Source organism: Marmota marmota, unplaced genomic scaffold (genome assembly GCF_001458135.2).
Source record: "Marmota marmota marmota unplaced genomic scaffold, marMar, whole genome shotgun sequence".
NCBI classification, from domain to species: Eukaryota; Metazoa; Chordata; class Mammalia; order Rodentia; family Sciuridae; genus Marmota; species Marmota marmota.
In genome coordinates, this window is record NW_026000051.1 from 13,942,427 (window position 1) to 13,964,691 (window position 22,265).

General features: G+C 46.2%; 1 protein-coding gene across 4 annotated transcripts in view; it reads left to right on the plus strand.

Annotated features, from left to right (window-relative positions):
* Astn2 (astrotactin 2) overlaps positions 1–22,265 on the plus strand; it is a 698,452-nt gene that overhangs the window by 599,643 nt on the left and 76,544 nt on the right. For all 4 annotated transcript variants that reach the window (XM_048813212.1, XM_048813214.1, XM_048813213.1 and 1 more), the window contains 3 exons: positions 2,241–2,365; positions 6,367–6,471; positions 9,927–10,106. In XM_048813212.1, the coding sequence (XP_048669169.1) occupies positions 2,241–2,365; positions 6,367–6,471; positions 9,927–10,106 (410 nt within the window). The remainder of the gene's footprint in view (positions 1–2,240; positions 2,366–6,366; positions 6,472–9,926; positions 10,107–22,265) is intronic.

Below are 22,265 nucleotides of genomic sequence, written 5' to 3' on the forward strand. Positions count from 1 at the left end.
ACTCCACTAAGCAGATTGTCTAGCTTTTTTGATCCCCCTTTTCCAGACAAGAAAATTGAGTTTGGGGTCCTTTCCTCCAGGTTACTCAGCTAGGAAGCCATGTGGGCAGAATGGAAGCCCAGTGTCCAGAGCCATCACCACCTCCCAACACCTGGTCTCTCCTACCCAGAAAACAAGTGTGTGGGTCTCAAAAGGAAGGGACTTTTGCACGGAAGCATCAAGCCCATCTTGATTCCTGATAGTCAGCTCCAGTGACTGTACTGCATGGCTGATTTGTGTCTCCCTGGATAGGCTGGGAACATATGGAGGACAAGAAATGAATCCAGTCTCTCTCTGTGTCATTAGCACCCAGCCCTCAGCTCCTCCCCGATTACATGCTCAGCAGGTGCTTCTTAACTGGAGAGGGCCTGGAATACCCCTCCATCCCACCACACAGCTGAGGAAAGATTACAAGGGAGGCATGAGGAAATTCGGTCCCTTTAGCTCTGGCTGCTGTTGCATGACACATGATGGCACTTCCGTTACCCAGAAGGCTGTCTTTTCTATTCACATTGCTTTCCATGCACCCAGATTGGCAGAAAAACCCACGAGCAACCACCTGGGTGGAACCCAGGTTCACATCTAACCACAGGCATAAGCAAGAATGGTTCTACAGATAGACATGCCGCCCACCAAAGAGCTTGCTTAAATGGCAGGTGTAGACCTAGAAACTCACCATGATGCATAATCATGTCCTGGGCAAGTAGCCCCAGGCGGAGCCAGACTGGGTTCCAATCGGGGACCCTTTCAAATATCTCTATTAACTATCCCTGTTAACTCAGAATCTCATTGTCACTCACCTGTAATTTAAAGATAATAATATCCACCTTGGGGGGGGGTTCATGTGAAGATTAAGTGATAAACTTTAGATTTAGATGCTGTAAATAATAGAGAGGACAGTAACAAAGACAGTGATGGTGATGCTGGTGACGCTGCAGATGGTCATAATGCCACCTCCTCTGGACGCAGACGTGGAGAACATGTTCTCTAAACGGATGACTTGGTGATGAGCCTCCAAGGTGCCTGGAGCATGGAGTGGAGATGTGTAGGACAGACAGGAAGGTGACCCAGGCCACCTGACACTGTCACGGCTGCTTTTGAACAGCCTGAGGTCCGGGCTTCAAAGGCACTGCTTGGGTGTCGCGTATTTTCGTGTTCGTCTTTCTGATTTTCATTTCAAGGTTGCCCCTTCCAGGTGGCAAAATGAAGTGATAAACATCCTCCTCCTTTTGTTCTTTTCCTCCCCCTCCCCCTCCCTCTCTAAATTATAATTAGTGTCTCTAACTCGGAGCATCTCTGACTATGAAGTGACCTCCCAAGTCAGATTTAATGCGGACATGCCCTTCATACCGTCCATGCCAACTGGTTATCAGGGTGCCTGCTTGCACACCCCCAGTAACAGCAAGCTCCCCAACTCTCTCAGCAGGCTGTTGGGATTGAGGGAGGTCTGTTGTCTAGCGGGATGAAGCCTCCCTGTTCTGCTCTGTCACCACTGTCCTCTGTTGAGGGCTCATTCCTCCAGGGGTCTGACTTCTGTTTCCTGGGATTAACCCTCAGGACGGGGATGGAGGGAGGTTCCTAAGAGGTAATGGCAGGGGAAGAGCATTAGCCTGGGAATCGGGAGACCAGAGATTGAGTAACCCACGGGTTATCATGAGCAAGTCACTCCCTTCTCCAAGCCTCAGTTTCCCCATGTGTCAAATATCTCTCAGGGCCCTGCCACCTTAACCAACGTCTACTTCCCCAAGCCTTCCTTCTCTAGTCTTGGTCTTCGAACACTCCATGTTCTTCTTGGTTCTCTCACATCCTGGTCAATTTTGTTATTGCGTGTGCACAGGACAGTCACCAGCCAACTATGCAGTTTCTAGAGCACCAGAGGATGTCTTCAGCAATGGGCAGCTTTATTCCCTTAAGTGTCTACAACAGCCCTGAAATCTAGGTCTACTTTATCGACAAGGAAACCAAGGTTCCAAGGGATACAATAGCTTGCTGGGACACAGGCCATCAGTGGTTGGGCCAGGATTTAAACCTTGTCTTGAGCTCTGTGTCCTCAGATCTGGGATTCAGGAAGCCAGAGGTGTCACAGGAAGCCACCCAGCCATGAGTGCTTCTGACCACCAGCCACCTGCCCCCTGGCCCTGCAGCCCCCAGCGGCTCCACTTGCTCCTTCAACGTGGTGGTCTCTCTGCTCCTCTCCACAGGGAGAACAACTTCATCAAGGACTTCCCCCAGCTGGCCGACGGGCTGTTGGTGATCCCGCTACCTGTGGAGGAGCAGTGCAGGGGGGTCCTCTCCGAGCCCCTCCCGGACCTCCAGCTGCTCACTGGTAAGACACACGTGCCAGAGCCTCCCCAGTTTCCCTGAGCGCACGCCTGGCCTCCAGGTGGTATCAGCAGATTTAAGAGGGGCCCAGCCAGACCTTCTCCTTCAAGAGGATGGGGTGGGCTCCATTTCTTGAGTTCCACTGCAAGCAACGTAGAATGGGGGGCTTTGCTGAGACCAGGGCTCTGGGCCAGAGCAGTCTTCAAGGACAGGCAGGCGCCTCTCTGAGAATAGGAACAACCTTTCAACCATTCTCACTGAGGCCTTTGCCGCTGTGTCCATCAAAACCTGTTCCACTCTTCTGACAATTTTCTGATTTGTGTTTTCTTTTACTTTCAGTATTTGTTTTCTAGGCTCAGTTTTAAATCCTTCTAACATGAAATCAGTGTACTGTCCAATAAGAGCCCCTGGCTCTTGAAAGCACTGGAGTTATACAACTGGTTTTTGTAGACGAGCCAGAGCCATCGAGAGTAATTTCCCCATTTGCTAGATAAAGAATGTAGGCTCAGAAAGGTGAGGACCAGCTGAAGGTGACACAGCATATGGCCAGGACTAGACCCTGATGCCACAGCACCAAGTACTTTGTCCTTTCCACTCCATTCTGCAACTCTCACATACCCAAACCTCTCTCCCCCTGCTTACTGGAAATATGTCTTATGTGAGTTCTCCTGAGGCTTCCCATTTTTTGCATCATTACAGATTGCCTTTCTACTCCTTCTTGTCTTCCTCTCCTGCTTATAGGATGGGGGCTTTCCTAAGCTATTTGGGGCTTTGTGATACAGTAATTGGGTGGCATTCACTTTGTAAGGAGAATGGTCATCCCATTGGATAAAGGAGCTCTCTCACTTAGGTGGTAATTGGGCCCCAGGGAAGACCCTGCAATGTGGCTGACTTGGGTTTTGAATCCTCCCTATCACTTGCAAGCTCTGGGAGACCTTAGGCTTACTTCTGTTGAGCTGTCAGGTAAAAGGCATAGCTAGAGGAGAACATGCACCTGGGGGCAGGGCCTGCAGGGGGCCCAGATCTTTTTGTGCATTGTCCCATGTGTAAGTTCTCCAAGGCCCCTGGCTGTCTACAGATATGTCGGGGTTGAGCCTAGTCTTGTTTTATCCTCTATGTTATATCACCTCCCTGACCTGTCCTACTTCAAAGAGGGACCCAGATCCAGACCAAATGAAATCCCAGATGGAAAAGTTCTTGGTAAAATGTGCCTAAAAACTTCTATGCCTTTCTTCATATTTTATTTGTGCTAAGATCATAGAATTTCTGAGCTAACGTGGACTGCCACTTACATTCCATGTTCACTCAGTAAGTGAATCTCCCTTACTGATGAGGAATCAAGTCTGCAATATCCCTGCTGAGGGACTGTCCCTCTCTGGATGACCCCAGTGGTGGGCAGTTTACCACTTCTGAGAGTAGACTTCTCCCTGGTTCATGGGGAGGCACTGTGTTCTAACAGAAAGGCCCCCGGAACAATCCTTGACCATTGTATGTCCTTGATCAGTTTCTCCCTTTGAGTCTCAGTTCCCCTTTCCAAAAAAATGGGCTAAAACAAAAATTTCAGGATTATGGTGAGAGATGGAGTTTATGCACTTAAATTGCTTGGTCCGCTGTGGCTCTCTGGTAGTGGCATACCCTTTTATGAGTGTTTTGACTCAAGGATCTTTGCCAGTTTCCCAATAAAGGAACAGTTGAAGTTTAAGAGTTGTTGTTGTTGTTATTATTATTATTATTTAATGGCCAAGAAAGATTCCTCCCCCACCCCAGAGCTTTATTCCATCCCTATCCCCAAGGACCCCAAGGACCCCAGGACCTGGAGCAGATTAGGTAAGAAGGTAGCCAGAAGTAAGAACCTGGATTGGGTTTATGATCAGGAATGGAAATGAAAGTGTTGTCAGTCAGTCATAGCCAACATGTAATGACTAAGGGACTTCTATGTGCCAGAGTCTGTTCTAGGCTTTACAAATGATGGGAAAATAGTACAGACCACAGCCTTGGCCACAGAAGGCCGACATTCCACTGGAGAATATTCCAGGCTGAAATGGAGGAAGGACCAGGGAGATAATAACGGATGCAGCAATGACCTTGGCCTGTGTCCGAGTCTTTTTGTGCAAACTGTTTTCTCTGCCCTAAGTCAGAAACCCTGTCCTCCCCTCCACACCCCCGTGCCCACTCTCCTTTTCTCCCCAGCCTCTGCAAAGGAAGGACAAGAGAAGCAGAATAGATAAACAGAGGACAAATTGATAATCACACCACCTTGCTCCAGTGGACATATCTTTGGGATCATGAATATTTTACTTTAAAATGAAAGCCTCTAAAAAATTATATTATTCCTGAAAAGGCTAAAGAGGAAAGAAAAAGTTGCCAATAATGGACAACTTTAATACTGTCGTAATGTCCAGGATGAAATCATTTGTTCCAGTGAGATTCTCATTTTAATCTTGGTATCAAATATCTCTTTAAGTGCCTCCTCACCAGGGGACAAGAGAAGAGGATAGGAAATGTGTCTGTTATTTGCAGAGGCATAAGAAAGCATGGAGATATAACAACAATAATAAAAACTGCTGACGTGCCCAGCATTTCTTTTCTAATGCATTTTTTCCCCCAGATTATAAAGAAGAGTTTGCAAAGCTTAGGGTAGAAAATTTAGAAAATTGGAAATGAATATAAGACAGAAAGCAAGAATTTTGCACGCACCCACTACCAAAAGTTAACCATTTGTTAATATTTTGTTGTGTTTTCTCTTTCTTTATGTGTACCTGTATTTCCCAAATGAATTCTATGCAACATCAGTTCTAGAACCCCTCTGTGTGAAAGGAGTCCCATGATCAAAGAAGTCTGCATGCTCCCTTCATGGAGCATGAAATGCATCTATTAATGGTGCTGAGGAATTAGTTTGTTTAGCCAACATATCTCACTCTTCCTTGAAATGTACATGTCCATGTCAAGAAATGGTGGTCTATCCAGGTATAGTTGAGCACTCCTGTAATCACAGCAACTGAGGCAGGAGGATTTCGAATTCAAAGCCAGCCTCTGCAACATAGTGAGGCCCTAAGCAATTCAGCGAGACCCTGTTTCTAAATAAGATATTAAAAAGAGCTGGGGATGTGGCTCAGTAGTTAAGTGCCTCTGGGTTCAATACCTGGTTAAAAAACAAAGAAATAAAGAAAGAAAGAAAGAAAGAAAGAAAACTCTTCTTTATATTCTGGGAAAAAATACATTAAAAAAGAAATTCTGGGGGCTGGGGTTGTGGCTCAGTGGTAGAGCGCTCACCTAGCATGCACGAGGCACTGGGTTCAATCCTCAGCACCACATAAATGTAAAATAAAGATATAAAAAATAAAAATAAAAAATAAATATTAATAAAAAAGAAATGTTGGGCACATCAGCAGTTATTGTTGTTATGTCTCCATGCCTTCTTGTGCCTCTGCAAATAACAGAAAAGAAACAGTGGTCTACCCAGAAGTCAACCAACATTAAGGCACAGATAATAAAGGTGTTAGGCTTTTCCAGTGGTCTCTGTGCAGCTGCTCAGCTCTGTTACAGTTGGTGCAAGAGCACCAATGGTCAGCAGGTAATGAACAGGCTGAAGTTGGCAGAGCCCTGGTCTCCCCTAAGGGACTATCTAGGTTACCAAAGGACTTCCACCTCTGTTACTGTCTTCACAACATGCCTAAGAGACAAGGTCAGCAGAGACAGCTCCAGGGGTCACAGAAGAAACGGAGACACACAGAGATGTCTAGTGTCCCGAGGCAAATTGCCAGTGGAGTTAGGTGGGATGTAGAGCTGACCTGAGATTGCTCTTTAAACGAGAGGAAAGGAACTTTCGAGCGAGAGAGAATAGTAAGGTCTGGAGGTGGGTCCCAATAAAATGAAAGTCCACTCAAGACCAAGTCTCTGCTCACTGAAGAGGTGACCATAAACCAAGCCCAGAGCTTGGGGGTGAGCGCTGGGTGTGAAGCAGCTGAATTCCAAGCTCACGTGGCATTTTCTTTCTTCCTCCAGGAGATATCAGGTACGATGAGGCCATGGGATACCCCATGGTGCAGCAGTGGCGTGTCCGGAGCAACCTCTACAGGGTGAAGCTCAGCACCATCACCCTCTCAGCAGGTGAGGAGCACTGTCGGGGCAGCCAGGGGACTTGGAGTGATTCGACACATGTTCCCAAGGACCTCGGGTGTGCCAAGCCCTGTGCTGGCCCTGGGGATGCCGAAGGAGCTGCCAGGGAGGGAAGATGGATGATGCCATTGACACACAGCAGTCAGGTCAACACAGTAAAGGACAGCTGTGGGACACAGGAAGCCAGAGAGGCTTCCTGGAGGAAGGGGTGTCTGTGGGTGTGGAAGGATGAACAGGGAGGAGGATAACCAACACTCATAGTTGTTTGTGTGTGTTCTGGAAGTATTTGAGGCTTGTGGCTTGTACGTTCTCCTCTGGCACCAACGCTTCTCTCTCTGGGCTGATTTTTTTTTTCCTGTCCCTCTCTCACCCTACCCCCACCCCACCAACAGGCACCGCCCACTTTATCTGTGTGAACCCTTGGCTCCAGCAGAGGGACAACTTGAACTTCTCAAAATGAGACATCTTTTTTCATGACTGTGATTTTGCCCTTGCTGTTCCCTCTGCCTGGATCCCCTTCCCTGGGGACCCCAGATTAAAGTACTCCGATGCCCGCTCCCCTCTCCCCTTCCCCCAACACCTCCAGGAATCCTCCATCCTTGATCCCCTGTGTCAGAGTGCTCACAAGTACTCCATTCATCCCTGAACCACGTCTGTCTACCCCACGGACCTGAGATCTGGGTGCAGGGTCTGGGGCTTGTTTATTGCAGTCTCCCCGGAAGCTAACACACAATGAGGTCATTGTTCATCTGTGGGATTCATGGAAGAATTAAACAATGAATCAATGAACACCAGAAAATAAGACACAAATGAAGGACTCGGGAAAGATGAGCCCTGGCCTCAGGTTTGCTCCCCTGGATCCTATTTGTAACACTGTCACAGGCTTCTCGTCTGTGTTCCTGCTAATTATCCATGAGTTCTTATCTTACTTTATTTTTTTTTCCCCTTTTTCAGTATCACTTTGTTCACCAGCAAAATGGAACTCTTTTAATTGGGAATTTGAGGACTTCACCCTCTTGGAAGTACAAATAGTAATTATTGCTGACATCTGTCAAGCACTTTATAATGTTTCATGTCTTGTGACTTACAACAGTCCTACAAGGAAAGCGTAATTTATCCTATTTTTCTTCAGCTAAGGAAACTGAAGGTCAGAGAGGTTAAGTTGTAACCTAAGGTTGCACAGCTAGTAAGTGGCAGAACCAGGAGCAGAGCAGGGATTTGAGTGTCTCTTTGTCTGCTTGGATAAAGATCCACAAGGCTTCTCCAAGGTGTTATTTATTACTTAACAGAAACTATCTCATTATTAATACTGCTGTATTAATTACCCAGTCATATGAGTTAACAGGTTGATGGAGAGAGGTTGTTCTCATCAAGCGCCCATTCTTTGAGCCCTGTTTCTGTTTTCCCCACCCCCCCTCACCTAGCACTTGTGAATATAACTGTGATGTTCCTAATAGAACTACAAAGATGTACCTGCTTTAATTAATCAGTAACGATGCTCCTGGAAGCCCCCTTATAAATCAAAATGTTGGCAAATTGAAGCTCATTTTCAGTGTTGGAGAGGCGCTTGCTCTTTGATGTGGTGCAGAATCCGTTGTTCTTTTAGTGGTGGTGGTTGGGGTGCTTGCTGTCTTCCAGGAAGGGTGTCCTGTGCCTGGTTGGGGAGGGGTGTAGGGAGCAGGCTGTGCGGAGTCAGAGGTCAGTGAGGCGGGGCTTCTGCCTCTCAGGTGGTGCCTGTTGCTCGGGTTGGGAGGAGGAGGTGCTCCTGGCCAAGAGGAAAGGCTTCCTGGAGAGGGTGACTTCTGGGGCCTCGGAGCATGGGTCTGACCTGGGGAGGAAGCAGGAGGTGACTTCGGGTATGTGAGGGGGTAGGTTTGGGGGGGTAGTGAGTACGCAGAGGAAAAAAGGCTGGTGGAAATCCCAGCTCACACTTGGGACAAATAAGAAAAATGAACTGTTTGGTGCAAAAATCCCATGTTTGTGGCTGCTGGGAGGTGACCTGAATGCCCAGATGAGGTCAGTGCTTGATCCCGTGGTGGGGAAAGCAGCTCGGGAAGGCTGTGGGTGGGAGATCTAGGCAACTCTAGAGGAGGGGTAGTTGGCAGTTGCAGGGGATGAGAGAGCCCAAAGGATAGACAGGAGCCTGGGACAAAGTCTGCCTAGTCTTGGGTGCAGTGTCATCTCTGGCCTCCTTCCCGCCATGTGTGCCAGTGACGCTGGGTTGATGGAGCTGGAGAAAGAGTTTGCAGCATTCAAATATTTTCAGAGGATGCAGCCATTGAGGTCTATAAGAAAGCTCAGAGAACACCTGTCCCTGCTTTGGTGGCTCCCCGGCTGCTCTTTGAACTACAAAGCAACATGTTTGGGGGTATCATTTTCTTAGCTCCACATTCCCCTTTCTGAAACTTCCCTAGAAGTTTCGAAACAAGGGGTTCAGCCAGTCTCTAGGTGGCAAGGGCTCTCACTAATCAGCCTCCCATTGCTGAGCATCCCTGGCAGGTGGCTTGGTCACGTGCCTGTTGAAGGAGGAAGGAGAGCAGCTGTTACTGAGTGACTGCTGAGCAGGCCCTGTTCCAGGTGCTGAGGACTAAGGACTAAGAAATAGAGCACCTCTGTGGCAATACAGGGAGAGAGAAGACACCTCTGCATCAGGAGGCCAGGGCAGAGGTAGCAAGGGAAGCTAGAGCAGAGGTCAGGTCCATGGCCAGAGAAGATGCAGAGCCTGGGCGAATACAGATGCAGGACTCCAGCTGTGGGCAGTTCAAGCCCTAGTTTATTTGGTGCATACACTTGGGAGAGTAAACAGAAGTGGGTTTGCACCCAGCTCCTCTAGCTGGAGCATCAAGACAAGTCATTTACAATCTCTGGGGTTTGACCTGCTCATCTGCTCAATGGGGGCTGTTATCAAGGATAACGATGTTATGGCAAAGATTAAATTAGATTAAAAGGGTAAATATATCTAATGGTGTGCCTAGTATGCATTCTTTGCTCAGTCAATAGACATCAGATTTGACTTTCTGATTGTGACATTAAAGTCACCACTGTGGCCTGGCACCATGGTGCATGCCTGCAATCCCAGCAACTCGGGAGGCTGAGGCAGGAGGATCTCAAGTTCAAAGCCAGCCTCAGCAACTTAGCGAGTCCCTGCTCAGCTACTTAGTGAGCCCTGGGATCCATACCTGGTACCAAATAAATAAATGAATACATAAAGTTATGATCATGTAGATGACTGAGTTTTGGCCCTCCTTTTCTGTAGTGTCCCTCTTGAGAGAGCTATGTATATAAGGGAACGATGTGAATGTTCGGACTGATGCAGCCAGAAAGCTGCCACTGTGATCAGTAGTAAGGCACCAGATCCAAGCTGGAAAGAGCCCCTGCCATTGTGTCATTTGTGACCACCTTCCTCTGAAGTCTGACCACCTACACATTGCTGTCCTTCCCGTCAGGCTTCACCAATGTCCTCAAGATCCTGACCAAAGAGAGCACTCGGGATGAGCTTCTGTCCTTCATCCAGCACTACGGCTCCCACTACATCGCAGAGGCCCTCTACGGCTCAGAGCTCACCTGCATCATCCACTTCCCCAGCAAGAAGGTCCAGCAGCAGCTATGGCTCCAGTACCAGAAAGGTAAGCCTGGAGTGCTCGCTGGAGGGGGGCAGCTGACCTGGTGCAGAGGGAAGGTGACTGGGGAGACCGCTGAGCTTCCCCAGGTCCAAATCCTGGCTCTACTACATAGAAGCTGTGTGTAAGGCAAGTCCTTGTCCCTCTCTGGGCGTCACTTTCATCACGGGCAGAGGTAGGTGATGTTTTCAGGATTCTTACAGTTCAGGCATTTTCTGAAGCGCCAAGTTAACGTTCTGGGCTGCATCAGTCCTGACTTCCGCAGACCCTGTTATCAATCTTTCTCCTTCAAACAACGGCTGGGGCTCAGAGCAGGGAATAGGCGTGGAATCTCCTTGACACCTTCCTCTCTCTGGGCTTCTTGGGAGAACCCAGGAGGGGCTCCAAGTCCTCTGGAAGAGACCACATCCAGGAGGACCCATTCAAGTCTCTCTCCATGGAGGATCATCAGATCTTTCCCTCAGATTTTCAACTATTATCAGACCTAGAACTCCCCAGACCAGGAGCAGAGACTAGTTTCTGCCATTCACTTTGTGGACGTTGTCCCCTCCCCAGCTCAATTTTCCCTTCCTATGAAATGGGACCCTAATTAGCTATTCTTGTCCACTTCCCACATTAAAGGGGAGAGTGATTTTTGGAATAGCATTTTGAGAAAATTAGACACATTGAAAATGTGGATATATGTGTTTTAACAGATCAATATATTCATCCCTCCATATTTCACACGTGAGAAGTTGAATCTCTGACATGCAAGTCAAGAGCCCAAGGACGCAGAGCTAATAAGTAGGGGCAGTACCAGAACCCCCGAGCTGGCTGCAAAAGCCCTTGTCCTTTCCCTCTTCTGACTATACTGAAGTGCTTCATATTGTAATTAGTACTGTTAGCATCAGCTAATTGGAAACAATGAGGAATGATGCTACACCCTCATGTTGCAACTTCTGCGTGGGGATCAGCCACCCTGTCTCCAAGAACTAAATCAGTCTCAACTCATAAAACCACAGAATATGAACGCTAAAGGGAACTTAAAGGTCTCAGTGGGCTCAGCACTCCAGTTTTGCATGGGGGAAATTAAGGCTGTAAGAGAGCAGGAAACTTACTTCAGATCACACCATTCCACTCATCTGCCCAGGAGGATATTCAGACCCCTTTATACTGCTTCTTGGCTTCTGTACATTCCTGAATGGATGAAGCCCTTGTCCACCTGTCTTTGCCATCTCCAGAACCTTCCCTTTCGCCTTGGGAGCTTCACATCCCCAGTCAAGCTTGCTCTCTTGCTTGCTGCCCGTGTGCAACTGTGTGGGGCACGGGTGGTTTATAGGCAAGGGGACATAATTGAGTTGTCTGGGAATAGCTCGGTTTTATGGCTGTGACAATGACAGTCTTTAAGGAAGTGCATTAAATCAATAGAAGTCTCATTGCGCTACCCTATAAATAATGTGACACATCATTAAGCAGGGCAATAAGCTTCAGGACTTCGAAGTAATACAATTAGGTTATGTTTATAAAAACCTTCGCTCACAGTGGCCACTGAGCTAATTTGCTTCATGCCACATTCAGGGCCTGGGACACTCTCTATGCTAAATTTCACTACATCTCCATCCTTGGTTGTTTCCAGGGCTTAGACTTTCTCATTCTAGAAAATTCCATTTCTTATATAGTGGCTAGATGGAATTGTCACAAGTAAGATGGGAGAGGGGGTGGGAAGAATGCTGAAATGGTAGCTGGAGGTCCTCCTTCATGGCCTGGCTTTGCCATAAACGTTCTGGGTTCACATGGTGTTGTGGCTTTCCCTCTCTGGTCTACTAGACTGCAAAAGCACCTTTATTCCTTCCATGATCTGTAATTAATCCCAAGAGGCATACAAGGATACCTCAAAACCACCTTGACCATTGTCCTCTCCATCTTCACCTAGATGGTACATCAGGTACTCGTCTTTATTTTTTGTTGTCGAGAGTGATGCTAGGAAGTGAGGAGGTGAGAAATGGAATTTTCCTCTGCAGAACTGGAAGAACCCTTTGACCCGGAGACAATCAGTGTCCCTTCTCTCCTAACTCATCAGTTATGTGTCATAAATATCTGCTAAACAGTGGGACCCAGACTGGGATGAAATGTGAGGTTGGAGCTGATAATTCTGGAGCTTTGGGAAGAAGAGTGGAGTGAGGTGCCAAAGTGGGGCAGCTGGGGGTTCACGTCTGAGCCCCCTTCTTCCACACCTGCCAGATGACCTTTGGGCAAAGTGACTTCTAATTTCATTTTCCTCGTGTGTGAAATGAGGAATGATAATTCCTTTGCATGGCTTTTGGGAGAATGAACTGAGATAACACAGATAAAATGCCTGACCCAGAGTAGGTGTGTGAAAAATGGTAGCTTAAAAGAAAAATCATGAGCGTTGGCTGAGGATCCTAGCTATGGACCCAGCCCTTTCTAATAATGTATGACCCCAGCCCTCTCTTCTCCCTGTGAATTATATATGCCCCTGGAAGGGACGGTCTCTGCAAATGTCTTTTCGACTCAGTAGACAGTGGGGGGTAGAAGGATGCTAAGACTCTTTAAAATCCATGAAATCTGAACCTTAAACAGTAGTTTCTCTTTGACTGGAAGCACTAACCTTGGAAGAGTTGGTCTGGGGAAAACAGGCCAAATAGGGCATGGAAAATCATCTTAGAGATCTGTTTGGCCCTCTACAGTTAAAAGATGGCCTTCCTGTGATTCTTCCATCTGCCCCCACATCAAAGAGGGCAAGAGTGCTTATGCCTTCATTTTTTAAAAAAAATTTTTATTAGTACATTTTAATTTCCAGAATAAAGGGTTTTCTCATGACATATTTTTATATGTAAGTAATATACTTCCTTCGTAGAGGGGAGACCTGGGGCTCAGAGAAGAGAAGGGGCTTTCCTTGTCATCAGGTTCATCAATGAGGGAGCTGGAGGTTGGATCCCAACCCGAGCCCAGAGCTTCCTTCCCCATAGACCCAGCATCCCTCAATACTGGGAACAAATGTCCCAGATTTCCAGATTTACTAATGATGGGCCCCTGGCTGCTATTATGATGCAGAGACAGCCAATGGAAACTACTGGAAAGCCGAGGGAAATGGGTGAATGTGCCTGATTAAAATATGTCCCATGAGAGATTTTCCTCTCATTCCCTTAAGGGCTTCTAAGTGTGCATTCCATAGGAGAAAGAAAAATTCATATTTATTCATTTGTTCTTTGGTTCACCGAGCATTTCTCAAGTGTTTCCTCTCTGTGCACCTGGTGGGTGTTGGGCTTCTCAGTAGGTAAGACGTAGGCTCTTACATCTTACCTACTGAGTCGTTCATCACCAGCCTACTTCATTCTCTCAGCAGGTCATCATTTTACCTTACAGGTTCTTAAAACGCATTGGTAGACAACTGGGAAGAGGGAAGGAGCTGATACACAGTAGGACACCTAGTCCTTATCATGTTTTGGCCTGAGCTTTCGCTGGAGAGTGGCTTGTCTAGACCACTGGGTGGAGGTCATTTGGATCCTTGAGAAAAGAGCTCAGATCCATTGTGGTATCTGTTCTGGATACAGAAGGGGGTATGGTGGTCCATAATCTGTGAATTTCCTTCTCTGTAATAGAGAAAAATTAAAAGTTAGAATATAGACGTCTAGTTTCTGATGCTCATTCCATAGGGCATCTCAGGCATGCCAGGAATGACTAGAAAGATTCAAGCAAGCAGGAGGAGTTTTCTATTATTAGGTGGAGACTCTGGGCTTTCCACTAGTCCTGGGGGGTCTGGAGCACTGGATAGCTCAATAAAGTGGAAGCTGACCTAATCCAGGAGAGGGTGGGCCTCAGGAGCCAGGCAGAGTGGCTGAAGTCATCCCTGGATGCTCCAGGTCCCAGCCCTGAGGGCATGGAGGCTGTTCAGCCTGCCAAGACACTCCCCGAGCACCATGTGAAGTTCCCAGTGTCCTGCCCTAGGGTAAGACTTGCACCATATGCTGTTATGCTCTTGATAGTTCTATATTTTGGAAAGTTACCTTTCTCCTGATTGAGACTCCTTTTTGTGCTTTGGCTTGATAATATCATACTCTGCCTAGCTGTGACCTTGATATAAGAGCTTTAAATCATAGTGGGCGAGGATGGCCTCAGAGAATTTAACTACACTTGTGAAGTGAGAGAACTGTGGAGTTGGACTCAAGAAGTNCGGGGCAGGCTGAGACAGGCAAGGAGAGTGAAGAAGAGATGAAAAATAGAGAGATATACACAAAGGCAAATCAGAACCCAGAAAGAGTAATGGAGGAATAAAGACAGTCTAGAAGCACAGGAATTTACACAGTTAACATTCCTTTTCCTAGTGCACAGCATGCCAGGCCTGGGAAAGGGCATTCTCTGGGTGAAGCTTGCACTGCTCTCGAGTTTTGATTGGGAGGATCCATGATAAAGAGATGTCCCCCAGATAAATACCTGTCATCACTTTTAAAAGGGGTTTTATCTCTATCATAATTTTCCAAGACTGTCCGAGGGAATGTATTTTTGCATTTCCATTTGAATTACAATGCACTTTTGAATGTCAGGTGAAACATTCTTAGACTGCTTTTTTTAAGGAGTTTTTGGCTGTTTGAAAGACAGATTAGGGGGTTGCAGTGCGGAGAGAAGAAAGGAGAGATGTAGTCAAATGTCACCTCCTCTTGTGCAGACAGGTGTGGCCAAGGGGCAGATGTGAGCCGGGTACTCTCTGGAGCTTTCCATTCCCTGGGGGAACTTGCTTCAAAGACAGCAACAGACATGAAAGGACTTGTTCTCAGGATCTGAGACCTGCAGGGTGCTCGTTGACTTCCCCAGTGATTTAATAACCTGGGGGCAGTTTTTACTTCCCATCTTGCTTGACCTTTTGGTAGCATTCGAGAGTTGCCTGCTTCTAGCCTTAGACACTTCTGTGCTTCTGTGGAACCAAGGCTCCCTGGGTTCCCACCTCCCTCCTTTGCTGCCTGTCTCCTCTGCAGGCTCATCCTCCTCTGTGGATCCAGTAAATGCTGATCTACAGGAAGCCTGTCCTAGAGGGCCCTCTTCCTGGGCTGTCCCTGTGAGAATCCATCATGCTCTATTGCCACCCCTATAGAGCTGACCTCTATACCTCCAGTTTCAAGCTGTTCTCTGACATTTGTCATCCCACCATCTCCCCTGCCTGCCCGAACTCCACCCCGCACAGCCTAACACTTTTCTAGTGTTCCAGTTAAAGCACCATTGTCTGTCTAGAGCAGAACCAGAAACCTCAGATCCTTCTCAGACCCTCCCTCTCTCTGACTCCTCCCCATTTCCATCCCAAGTCAGTTGGAATCCCCAAATACCTTTGGAATTTGCCCACTTCTTTCCATCGCATGGCTGCCACCACATCCCAAGTCACCATCACAGCTTCTGGGGACTCCACTGTGAGCTCCTCACTGAAGCACTCATGGTCCCCATCAATCCAAAGGACACAGCAGCTCTGAAGACATGTATTAGGGCTCCACAGAAATAGTGAGAGAAACAGGTAAATCAGTATAGGTGTAGACTTATAATAATAAATTGCTTACACAATTATGAAGTCTGAGAAGTCTCACGATCTATCAAAGACAAGTTGGAGGCCCAGGAGAACTGACGGCATAGTTCAGGTCTTGAGTTCAAAGGTCTGAGAACCAGAAGATCTGGTCAGTTGCAGTCTGAAGACTGGCAGGCTTGAGGTTCCAGAAGAGCTGATGTTTCAGTTGGAGAGTGAAGGCCATGGAAGAGCACTCTCCCAGCCCAAGAGGTCAGGAAGGAGGAATTCCTCTTTATGTGGGAGGGGTCAGCCTCATTGTCCTGCTCAGGCCTTCAAACTTAACTGTAGGAAGCCCACTCTCATAAAGGAGGGCAATCTGCCTTACATAGTCTAATGATTTAAATGTTAATCTCACCCAAAATCACCCTCACAGACACACCTGGGAGAATATTTGAACAAAAGTCTGAGCTTCCATAGCCCAGTCAAGTGACCACATCAGATTAACTGTGAAGACTGTGTCTGAAATGGAGAACCCTTCTGGGCTCTTCCTTAGTGCTTGTCACCATGCCTGGGTGCCTTGACACTGAAGATAATTTCCAAATTTCTTCCCATGGCTTCAAGGCCCGGTCAGGTCTGACTGGTCTCTACCCAACCTCTTCAGCCTCCTGTGCCCCCTGCTATCTGCTTTTCAGTTTTACCTTCTTTCAGATTTTAGAACAAGGGACAGTTGCAGTCCTACAACTTGGCCTGTGTTGCACATAACCTTGTGTCATTCATTCATTCATTAGTTCGAGTTTATCTCTGTTACCTCACTAGAAGCTACATGAAGACAGGGACCATTATTCTTGTCTCACCATTATAGCATCATCCTTAGCTCGTGCCTGGCATGTAGATTCCCTGTAGTAATATTTATTGAATGAATGAATGGGCCTGGAAGGGTCACGCGTGTCTTACTATTATAGATAAAATGTTATATGTCAGCATTTGTGTTTTATTGAGCACTGAAAGTTTTCATAGCTTTTTTTGTAGCCCTGGAGCATTCTCTGACTTAAAGACTGATAAAGGTTACTCATGTATAGAAGCACTTTGATGAAGATCTGAGAGGCCTGGCCTCTCCATGTCCTTGTGGCATGACCTTAAGACAGTCATCTCTGAGCCTCAGATTCCTTAACTGCAACATGCAGGGTTGAAAATCTCAACCTGGACACAGTCCTGGGGATCAGCCTGGTGATGGGAGTTGAATGCATTCCCTTTCCTCTCCCCTTTCACTTTAGCTTGTGGGTAGCTAATTGTAGGATCAGTCTAGCTCTGGGGTAAGCTTTTTCTTGGAGAAAACAGGGAGACTGGAGGAGGTTAAATACAAGCTGGACACTTTGTAGTCTGCAGCATGCCAGAGGAGAGAGCCAACTTATTTCTTCTCAGAACCATGCAAAAAGACGATACAGGATGTGGTTCATTAAACACAAATAGGCCCATGAGATTGCCATTTCCACAAGATGAAATTACCAAAAAAAGCATTTGTTCCCCGGTTTAGATTGAGTCCATCTGGAACGGAACACCCTAGTCTTTTTCCTATTGGTGCGCACCAAGAATAATAATCCTTCGCATGTGCTCGGTGCAGCACATCTCACAAAGCACTTTCGTGTACATTATTTCATCCAATTTACTCCTTACAACAAGTCTGCAAGGTGGGTGTTGGCATCTGCATTTCACACTTGAGGAAACTAAGGCTCAGAAGGGTGAGGTGACTTGTCGGAGTTCACACCAGGGAACTTGGCAGAGTAGGGATTTGAACCCAGGCTGCTTTAATCATGAAGTCGGTGTTCATCCAACTAAACCACAGCAGCCTCAGAGGACTTTTTAGATATTGGCATCAAACCCAAGGGAACCATTTGTTCTCTTGTTCTGTTTCTCTTATCATAGTTAAAAGAAATGAGGAAAGCTAACACTCGGAGTTTAGATCACAGCTTGGGCAGGTGTGGAAATATTCTCTTTACTCACCAATACCCCTCTGCACAGCTTGCTTCCAAATCTTAGCTCAGAGGAAGCATTCTGAGGTAAAACCAAACCCTAAGCCAGAGCTGGAAGAGGCCTCAACAATCACCAAGCCAGGTCTGCATTTCTCTTTATACCATTATGAGCAAATGGTAGTGATTACCCAGAGGACTGCGTTGAAAGATGTTCTGAGCCAGGGCCAGGCTCTATGGAAAAGGATGGTGTGATTGCTTAGTGATGACTGTCATGGGGGTGAGAATAAGAAGGGATGAGTCATATGTAAAGTGTTTTCTGTTCCTGTCTAGGTTATTTGTTGCTATTCTACAGATGGTAAAGTTGAGGACAGTTTCTGTAATATTAGAAATTGCAGTTGAGAAGGAAGAAATTTAGTATAACAGCTAGAAGTAATTTTTGTCTTCACCCTCCTAAACACTTGAACAAATTCAGACTCCCGGTTGCCAGTCCCTCTGCCCCTACCCCACCACATACTCACAGATGATAGTCATTGGTTGGCAGACTGCCTGTTTTCTTATTTAGGAGATATATGTGCATGTCTGTGCACATGCATGTGTATGTGCATGCATGCACAGAGCATGCACACGTGTACACACACACACACTCATCATCATCATCATCATCATCATCATTATCATCACCATCATCACCTGAAACACTGAAGACTGTTCCCATTGTCTTCCTCCTTAAGGAAAACAAAAAGAGACGACACTTGAAAACTGGTTACCCTGATTTCCTTCAAACTGGAGCCAAAACACACTCTTTTGCTTGTCCCAGTTCCAGTTTCAGGCATGAGATGTAGGGACCAGGGAGCAGGGTTTAGGTAGGATGCTTCTCTCTCAGCAGGTCTTGCACTAAGAATGCGGGATTTCCCTGGATGTGAGTGTGCAGCTTTTGGTGCCTCTCTGACTTTAGCCCCTTCATGAGAGCAAAGTGGTCTAGAGAGAGAGACACGCACATTGAAGGTTTGCTCTTCCCTGGGTCACTCGCAGTAGGTTCAGCCAACCCGAGAGCGGCCTCCCTCCTCAGCAGTCCTCTGAGATGCCACCACAAGGGTACTTTCCTTTCTTCCTCCACCCTTTGTGGCATTTCTTGGTGCTTTCTCACTGCCCCATCATTCCATCGTGGCGCTTTGAGCCCCTAGTATCTGCCAGGTGCTGTATGAAGTGCTAAGTGACAAGTAAGCAAGACAGGGTCCCTGCTCTCTAAAAGCTCAAATGGGAAAACCCAGGCACAGATCCTAAGAAGGATCCTTTTGCTAATGTGATGACCAAATAAAGAGTAAGGTGTGCGTACGTACATGGTGGGTGATAAAGGAAGGGGCAAGGCTGAGACACAGACCCCTGGCCCACCGTAGGTTAAGATGGCCTGGAGGAAAAGCTGTCTAAGCAGAGCCCTAGAGAGTAAGTGGGCATTGGCCATTGAGGGAGGTGGGGAGGAAGGACATTCCAGGCAAAGGTGTCTCAGATGTAAAACTGGATGTGGAGGGAGGCCTGGCACCCTTGAGGAATGCAGAGAAGTCTTCGACCAGTTAGGAATAGTAGCACCTAGATCCCCTCATGTTGTCCAGAGGAATGCTACTGGCTTCTCTGATAGAACTTTGAATGTCCCCATGCCTAAGTTTCCTAGATCATTAGAGAAACTTCCATTGCCTCTGTGCATTGCTGAGAAATGTCACAAACAGGAAAGGTTGAATCTCCAGATGCAAATTAAGTAAAAACAATGGCCCAGTCCAGGAAGTACAGAGGAACAGCTGGTAAAAGCCTCAGGACCTCACAGGTTGCTATGAAGACAACATGAGCTCCTGTGCTGGATTAACTGGTCTGTTGCAGGAGCTCAACACAAGTGAGTCACTGGTACTCATTGGTGCCCTCTCCTTACCAAAGGCCTAAGTCTCAATCAGTAACAACACACATCAAGTTGTTTGTGAGACATTTGTCCCATTTGCCAGAGGTGTGACTTAGGTCAAGCCATTTTGATTCTCTGAGTCTCAATTTCTTTATCTTTAAAATTAGCATAAATGCTTCTTTTGCAGTACTGTCATGAGAATTAAAGGGAATGTTTTATTCAGTTTTTTGCTTCTGTGACCAAAGACTCAACCAAAAAAATTGTAGAGGAGAAAAGTTTATTTGGGGACTCACAGTTTCAAAGGTCTTAATCCGCAGACAGCTGGTTCCATTCCTTGGGCCTCCAGGTGAGGCTGAACATCATGATGGAAGAGTGTGGCAGAGGGAAATGTCTCGAATAATGACCAGGAAGGGGGGGGGGGGNGAGGGGCAGAGAGGGAAGGAAGGGGGGGGGGGAGAGAGAGAGAGAGAGAGAGAGAGACAGTCCAATCACCAGATATAAAATTTATACCCCAAGGCCATGACTCCAGAACCCACCTCATCCAACCACACTGTACCTGTCTTCAGTTACCACTCAGTTAATCTCTTTCAGGGGATTAATTCACTGATTGGATTAGGCTCTTATAAACCAATCACTTCTCCTCTAAAACTTTTTGCATTGCCCTCACACATGAGCTTTGGGGGGACACCTCACATCCAATCCATAACAGGAAACAATGTTTGCAGAGTCATTATCCCTGAACCTGGCATATAATAAATGCTCAGGAAATGCTAATTATTATTACTATTATCATTTATTGTCACTGTGAGACATAATTAAACCAATGATGATCACTATTCATATTAGTATTTTTACCATTAGTCCTCCACTGGCCACACATCCCAGTCTAATCTGCCAGTTTTTGAATTTGCCCTGCCGGAACCTGGAGGTGGGAATAGAAAGTAATATTATCGGATAGCATAATCTGGAGCACAGCAGCAAGGCCCAGGGGAGTATGTTTGTACAGCTGAATATCAAGTTTATATTGTTTAAGAAGAATAGGTAGGGTATGTTCTGTGTGTGTGTGTGTGTGTGTGTGTGTAGGAGGTGACAGAGGAAAGGGCAACAATGACTCACATGTTTGAGTTCCTATGAAGGGTCAATTAATCACATATCATCTCCGTAACCCTATAAAGCCTAGATTAAGCTCTGTCTTCCAAAAAGGAAACTCATTTGCTTACGGCCATGTTTCTGATAATAGGCAGAGGCAGGATTCCATTCTAGGACTGTCCGGCCCCACAGTCCATGTGCTTTACACCTCCCCATGATGACAGATGGGGAGCGGAGGTGCAAATAATACGTAAAACCTTTAAATGATTAATTGCTTCTACTAAAGTACAAATTCCTTAAATGGTCTACAAATTCCAGTTCAGATGCCCTGTACCAAGAGCTATATTCCAGGAGGTATATCGGCACTTCACATATAAAATTTCATCTCATTCTTTTTTTTTTTCAGTGTACATTGCTCTCTCCCTTCAATCCCCACATCTCTCTCTTTTTTAAATTGATTTTATTCTTTTAAATACACAACAGTGAAATGCATTACAATTCTTATTACACATATAGAGCACAATTTTTCATATCTTTGTATATAAAGTAATTTCATCTAATTCCTAAAGCGACCCTCTAACATTGGTATCTTTATGCCTAGGGAACCAAGATTGGGGCTAGGAAGGGATAAAATATAATCCAAAGCCACAGAGCTGGGATATGGTATCTCTTGCCTTGTCTTTGTCCTGTCTTTTCTTGTTCCCATCCTGTAATCATTTACATTTTACTACTACTTAGCCATAGGTAGGCACTTCAGAGAGTATTCTAAGAGGCATTTCTCTTCTCACTGCAACCAAGTCAAGGAGAGTGAACAAAAGGCGGGTAGATCAGCATGATTTAAGTTGACATGGATCTAGACCCAGATTCCAAGAAACACATGTTCTGGGTTAGAGCACAGACTTTGAACCAGATCTTCAGGATTGGCTTGACCACTGATAAATCACTGAGTTGGAACTGGCCTTGGTTGTCTCCATCTGATATACCAGCCTAGACCCAAAGCTGTCCTCCATAAAATAGTGGTCCTCAGCATCGTCCTCGATATTCCCTACCATTGTACACATGCTCAGGGAGGTAGAAGGTTCCTTTTGGAGATCTTGGCTCAGAAAGTCCCCGAGGTCTGGGGCATAAGAATGATTGAAATTTACAACTAGAAAGATCCTTAATTTAATAAAATTATCAATATAGATGTAGGGAATGGAGGGAGAAAAAATTTGCTCAAAGGGAAGCATAAATTAGTAGCAGGATTCGGCCTGACATAAAATTGACTCTCTCTTCCATCTTCCTCACCAAGGAAGTGCATTGAGAAGTAATTCAATAGACCAAAGCTATCTCTTTTGTGTTTGTAACAGCTTATATTGAGATATATATATATCTCCCATACAATGGAAAGTATATTTAAAAAAATTTTTTTTCGTTGTAGATGGACATAATACCTTTCTTTTGTTTACTCATTTTTATGTGGTGCTGAGGATTGAACCCAGTGCCTCATATGTGCAAGCACTCCACTACAGAGCTACAACCCCAGCCCATGGAAGGCATATTTTTGAGTCTTCTCTTCCAGTGGTAACTTTACACCAAGAAAAAGGTCAGGTGAATTCAGAAGCAAACATGATTGTCAATTAGTTCATAGTTGAGAAGATTCTCAACTACTCCTCACACCTTTCAATCATAGCCTGTTTTCTGTTGCAGCTAGACTTTGTGATTCAGAAAGGCAGCTGGGGGGAGGAGCA